This window comes from Thalia democratica, chromosome 3 (genome assembly GCF_965202585.1).
Source record: "Thalia democratica chromosome 3, ktThaDemo2.hap1.1, whole genome shotgun sequence".
Taxonomy (NCBI): Eukaryota; Metazoa; Chordata; class Thaliacea; order Salpida; family Salpidae; genus Thalia; species Thalia democratica.
The window spans coordinates 52414982-52422189 of NC_139167.1; the positions used below are offsets into that span (position 1 = coordinate 52414982).

At 26.0% G+C, this 7208-nt stretch overlaps 1 protein-coding gene across 1 annotated transcript; it reads right to left on the reverse strand.

Annotated features, from left to right (window-relative positions):
• Positions 1–240: 240 nt before the first annotated feature.
• LOC145832391 (carbohydrate sulfotransferase 14-like) lies at positions 241–6736 on the reverse strand. Its single transcript, XM_082939710.1, has 4 exons — positions 6704–6736; positions 4094–4220; positions 3371–3695; positions 241–635 (listed from the first exon to the last, which is right to left on the reverse strand). The coding sequence occupies exons 1-4, from the start codon at positions 6734–6736 to the stop codon at positions 278–280; spliced, it is 843 nt and encodes a 280-aa protein (XP_082795836.1). The 3' UTR covers positions 241–277.
• Between the last annotated feature and the right edge of the window lie 472 nt (positions 6737–7208).

Sequence of the window (7208 nt, forward strand, 5' to 3'; positions counted from 1 at the left end):
ATTGGTCAATTATTTTTAAGTTTTAAAGTATGTATTGTACACACAAAAGGAAACAAAAAAAAAACTTAACAAAGTTTAAAATATGTACTAAATTTTTGAATAAAATTTAAAGGTTTAAGTAAAATCAACTCAAAAGATTTGACAATTCTACATGAATATAAACAAACTATTATATTCTAGGCCTTGTTACTATCTAAAAAACAATCAGCAAGAATTTGTTTGAAGCTTTGGTTTAAAATAAGTAAATTAAAAGATTTAGTTTAGTTTTTTTTTTCTTCTACGAATAAAAGCCACCAGCTGTGCAAGTGTCAACGTCGAAGGTGTACCCGGCAGTGGCAAAATCGTAAAAGTACAAATCCATCAACCTCCTTATCGTCCTCTTGTCCACCTGGCGAAAGTAAAACTTGATGATGTCTTCGGGCTTCTCGACCTTCCTGTTCAGGTACTTGGTTCCTTTCCCGTCGACGGGGATTTTTTCGATGCCGAGACGCTTGACCAGGTAGTTCTCGTCATTCTCGAGTGACTCCATTTTGACAACAAAGTTGTACGGGTACAAGCAGGGCTTGCACAGGTACTCAACTGATAAAAAGTGGTAGTCCAAGTTCTGTGGGTCGTGGCCATATCGAGCAATGTACCTGAAAAAAAAAAATATTGGTATGTAATCTTTTTTTTTTCAAATTGTTTGTATCCATTAAACTATTTCATTAGTAAATGCAAGTATTTTATTAGATAATAAGAAAAATAGTTTAAAAAGATAAGTTTAAGTAATGTGATTAAGTAAGTTCAAAAACATTTAGTTTTGATTTTTAGAATAGATATAATATATACTTCTAACTTACGTATTAAAAGTACTAAGTTATTTAAAAAGTTAGCACTTTGTTTATACAAGTTATCTGTTTATTATTAGGTTAAGTTTTTCAAAGTTTGTTTGTATAAAAATTAATAATTTACGACGACTGCAAAACTAATAAAAAACTTTTGATACAAAGTCTAAGAATTATAAATATATACTATATAGAAAAGCTTATTTTCATGCTAGAATTCTATTTATAAAAAGTTTTCAAAAAACTATTAGTTTGTATAAATTAAACTTTTAAGACATTTTTAAACTATATGATTTGAACAACTTTTGATTTATTTGCATTATCAATTTATAATCAATCAAAAAGTAATCTGGTCTGAGTTATAATGCTTTAAACTTTTATAATTTGTTTTAAACAGTTTTACTAATGTGATTAAAATGTAATCTGGCTAAACATTTAATTAAGAAATACAATCTTTTGCAATGATGTGAAAAGTAGTTTTAAACATAAACTAAACGTGTGATACTATTCAATATATAAATAAAAACTGTTTAAGTAAATAGAATGAAGCTCTGAAACGAAAAGGATATAATTGAATAAAATACACTATGTAAAAGAGGAACAAAAAATAAAATAAAAATCGATTCTTATTTAGTCCTGAATATTGCGGGTCAGTTGAAAAAAAAAAGTATTTGTAGGTAAAAGTTTTGAAACTCTATAAAAGTCATCAACAAGAATAATTCAAAAATTAGTAATTTCTAGATAATATGTAGAGACTTCTGTTATTATCTATGACGCATATTTATTTGATAAAACTAAAATAATTATAAGAAACCAGACAACTACAGAAAAACATTAATGATTTTTAAAAGATTGATTGTTTATAAAAAGACGTAAAATAAAAAGCTTACATAGGAAATAACAATATCAATAAGATAGATTTAGTGTAAATTCGTACAAAATGAAAAAACTCATTGCAGTCTATATGTTTATGAACAACAAAATAAGACTAAATATAGACTAAAATAACCAAAAGTATGTAAATAGAACGAAAATATCCAAATAAAAACACATTTTAAGAAAAACTGTACAAAATAAAACGAAATGAGAAAATAAAGAAGGTTGTTTTAAAATCTATTCCTGGTAGTAGATCTGTTATGTAAGATCTGCTTAGTTGAAGCTCTAACAACTAGAAGAGACTAGAAACTTTTTAAGTCAAAGTCAGCAGAGTTTTAAAAGGACCGGATCTGTTTTACTAAAAAATGCATTTCGCGGGCAATTGTACTTTTGAAAGATTTTACTGCAAAAAATTATTTATAAAGTAGAAAACATGTGCTACTAACAGTTTACTACTAAACAGATTTTTTTCCGGTGCATACCTTATTTAAAAAATATAACAGAATACATCGAGTATATCGCAAAAGCACTTAGTTAATTCTTAACATTCGATTATTACGTCATTTTATATTTTAAAACTTAAAACTACAGTATGATTTTATTTTAATTTGTATTCATTCTTACTCAGTACGATACAATTTCTGATGAGCCTTACTACAAAAATACTAAAATAATTTAAAAAAAAAGAAATGTATTCTGTTTTATTTTTTATTAAACAGAAAAAGAACATATTGGTAAAGTTTTCTTATAAGGTAACTTAAAATTGCTTCTATTGCATTATTTTTCTAGATAAAAAGCACGTTTTTTGCTACAGCTTTTTGTTTGCAGGGCAATACTAGCCCACGGACCGAGGTTTGCCGACCTCTGGCTTTAGAAAACGAATTGAGTGAATGAGAACATTCAGACACCAAGCTAAGTATTTACTAAAGAACTAGAAAAAGTTAAACCGTGTAGAATTTTTTTGTTTTAATGGTTGCAATTGCCTTAAAGCATTTAGACTTGCTTATTTATTACATGTTTTTGAATATCTCATTATAAGCTTGTTTTAATAACTTATTCTTTTTCTAAAGATTAAAGATTATAATGACTTTTATTTTATTTACTTATTTTTAATATCTACAAATTTTTCTACAGAGTTATATAATAATAAAAAGTTTATTTTAAAAACTTAAGAATAGTCAATTTCATAAAAACATTTGGTAATTATTAAAAACACTTAGTAGTTACCTTATTTACCAATAATCAAACTTATTAATTTTTTACGCTTTTGTGACTAATAAAATCATTTTCAATTTTTTTTTAAAAGTTAATTAATATAATTTATCGTGCTTAAAAAAGACAGAGTCACTTTTAATCCTTCTGAAATTGCAGCCTTGCATAAAACTTAAACTAGTTTAAATCTTTTGTTTTAAACTAGTATCAAAAAATAAGTTGAGAAATAATTTTTTTGTCAACAAAATAGTCTTTTTTTTTTACAATATTTTTTTTAACAAAGTCTTGACCCTTTGTCTCTCAATCTAAAACTTTATTTAACTAATTATAATTTTTAGAGTTTTATTATCAATATTAAATAGTTTTGTCCTGATCAAGAGAAAAATAGATATCTTTAGTTCAATATCTCAATAGGTAAATCAGGTTTTCAAAAAGTTCTTTCAAAAGTTCAAAAAAACCTCATAAAGTCCGGGAAGCTTATGATGTGGTCCGCATCCTTCTCGCTGACGTAACTCTTCATATGGGGGAATGCCTCAAGCAGAAACATCTTGTACATGTCGTCGTTCCTCCTTAGTTTCTGGTGCCACGCCGATATCAGTCTCCTGAACGGGTGCTTCACGGGAATTCCCCTGAACGCGTTGTCACGGGTGACCAGGCACCTGCCCCGCTGCGGGTCGAGGTCCAGGGCCATCTGGTTGTTCTTGTTGCGCTGCAGGGTTGTGAAGGTCTTGTTGGTGTGGGGGTTGTTGTAGTTGTAAGCAACGGTGTGCCAGGAGTTGGAGCCTGGTAGGAGGTAGAAGTGAGTTGAAATTGTTTTTTTTGAAGTGTTACGTGTTGTTTAAGTTTTTGTATATTGCGTATTTTTATGATATCAGGTAAACAAAACAAGGTCTTAAATTTGCAACTTGTTTATGTTGCACTAGTGTTATAACTTACTTGTAAAGACAATTGCCTTTAAAGTTATTCCCGATTTAAATAAAGTTTTGTTCTTATAACTTTAATTGTATAAAGCTTTTTTTTTGTTAACCCTTTTTTAACCGAGGATGTTAAAAAAATATTTATAACAGACTAATAAGTATTAAGCTGCAGTAAACTCTTATGGACTGTTTTATAATATCTATATAGTTATAGTAATTATATTTGTAAGTATGTTTAAATAAAAAAGATAATTTATACTTAACCTGATTTTGGAACAGTGCAAAACAAAAAGTTGTTTTGAGGTGAAACAACAAAATTTTCATTTGGTATCCATTCTGTACTGTACTTGATTTTATCTTCCTTACTCCAGACTCCATGTAAGTAGCCAACCTATAAAGAAATGCAACGACGCTTCGTGAAGCAAATATTTTCATATGATTTAACTTTAATCAAAGCATGTATTTAGTTTCCTTATGAAGTACTTTATAAATATCTCGTTAAGTTAAAAACAAAACATAAGAAACAAAGTAAAATAATTGCTTTAAACAACGTGATGATCTTTATACAGAAAAACAAATATTTTAAAAATGTTTACACAATTATTTATTATATAACATTTATTTAGAGAAATATTAAAGCTTACAAAAAGTTTCAACTTGAAAACAAAAAAATGTTATACCTCTCAAACTTACTCATGTTTAGTGAAATTTTACCAATACACTTTTTATAAACTACAGGTTCTACTTTATAGTACAAGTTATGCTTGTAGCTTTTATAAAAAGTCAGATTCAAGTTAAGTGAATAGTTTGAATTATAGTTATAAGATATAAGTGTTTTTTCAAATGACAATTTACCGCTTTTGAAAGATAGACATATTTACGAGAAATTAAAAACAAACATTTTTTTTTTACAAAAAGAGTAAATGATTGTTTACTTCACTTTAAAATTGACAAAAGAGTTAGTGTAGAAAAATAAAACATCTTTCCATTTTAGTCTTTATAAAACTCACTTGAAATATATAACTAAGTATTTTTAACTTACTTCACAAAACTTTTCAAGTCTTTCTCTTCGTTTTTCAAATCGCTTAAAAGCAAATTGAGGGTCATTTAACTCATTCTCTTTGAGATTTATTACACCAATATCTATTGCTACCCATTCAGAAGCTAGAAATATTACAAACAATTTATCTTTTTGTTTATTTGAATAAAGTATGTAAAAAACTTTTATTTTTTAGTTTAAATAGTATAAAAAGTATCATTTAAGTTAGTATTGACCTATGTAATCTAGTTATTCTAAACTGTAGACCAGCACTTTTAAAATTTTCGTCTGAGCAATGTTTTAACAAAAGCTATTTTAATGTGCATAAAAGCTTATTAGGTACAAAAACACTTATTTAGTAAAGTTATTTATATTTCATAATGCTAATTACAAAAAGCCTTCAACTCGTCTAATAATATTATTCATCAATAAAAATTATAAGAAAAACATCAAATGAAAGTCTAACAGAGCCTAAGATAGATTTAAGTATGCCATGAGACAAGCTCAAGTTAGGTAAAGGTCTGATCATACAACTTTTGAAACTTTTAAAAGATAAAAATGGTTTTATTTATTATATACTAAATTATTTTGTGTACCAGTTTTTTCTTAAATGGGGTTTTGTAAACATCGTGCAAATAAATATTTTAATTTTGTTTAATCAGTTTTTTTAAGTATTTGGATTTTACATAAGAACTAAGAGTACACTTATTTATTTGAGAACATACTAAGTTTTAGAAGTTTTAAACTTAGGGAACCACTGTTCTCGACATTTAGTTTTATATTTTAGTAAAATAAATGTTCTAGCAATTTAAAAAAAACAACTGTATTTATTTAGTTTATGTGTAAATTAGTGATAGCTGCATTTTTGTTTGTTAAAAATCCTAAAAAATAAAGATAACATCTGGTGAATAACTTATAAAACAAATAAATATTTATGCATTAAAACATTTATGTTACTGACTTTAAACCGCATCTGTAGAAAATTTTAATATGCCATTTTATTTAAAGCCAAATACTTCTACTTGCTTTTAAAACTACGTTGTATTGATCCAGTAAAAACAAATTTTATTTTTTTGTATTCAAAATATAAAGATCGTAAAGGATTGTGAACGTAATTATTACTAGTTTATTTTTATTTATAAATACACTTTATAATGAAAAACTAGGTATTAATAGCAAAACTTTTAAATTTATAATTCAGCTAAGTGGATTAAAAAACAATATAAGAGTTTAATCAAAATTTTATTTAAAGTAAAAAAACAAATCAATTATGAAAAAGTAAACGACTTAAGATTGAAAATTTAAGAAATCCTCCAAACAAAAATATTAATAAAAAAGATAAAAATTATAGAAATATTTTACTAAAATTTGCTGAACAATAAACATAAAGCTTTAAAGACTTTAGTCTTTTAACTATCATAATAACAATAGACAATACAAACTGAGGTTAGGTTTTTTAGCACTAGAATAATAAGTACACGGTTGTAACAAAAGTACATATTTTATACAGTTTTTATTTCAAAATCAACTATTAATACTTTAGACTTATCCTTAAAAAACTATAATGAATTGATAAGATTTTATTTATTTTTGAAGCTTTATCCAAGAATTAGGTAATAGATTATAAAATAAATTTCTACTAGAAACAAAACAAAAACAAACATAGCTTAGGATAAGGGGTGACCAGCTCACTAATTTCAATCCAATACTGAAAAAATGTGAAAAGTAAAACTAACAAAGCAGAAACAACAAAAACAGCTTTTTTCAACTGCATGATAAAAATGCTAAAAACACTACAACTATGAAGTTTTGAAGCGTATTTTTTAAATATTTACATTGCAGGCAACTTCCAAACGAACATAAGTCATACTGTTTGCTTTTGAAAGAGAGGTTTATCTTTAAAAAGTAAAAATTTAAAAAACAGTAAAACTAAAATTCTGCGACTAAGTAAACAAATGTTAGCTTTATTAAGTAAACACTGTTAAAATGGTAGTCTAAAAATCAAATTGTGTTTAAAACACGGAAAGTATAACTTTTAACTTTAAAATAAGACAGAATCAATTCAAACTTTTTGAAAATTTACTTTTTAAAATTTGTTCGATAAAAATGCTTGAAAAGTAAAAAAAAATTGAACTTTCAAAAAATTTAAGTTTTGTTTAGCCTGTACTCTGAAACTTCTACAGTTGATAAAAAAGTAAGTTTACTGAGTAAATTTTTACTTTTAATGAACTGTTTTCAGTTAAAAACTATAAATTGAAAAACAAATATTGTTTTATTTTTGAATTGATATTAAATTCACAGCTCCATAGTAGGAAGTAAAAAGGTTATAAAAACATTATA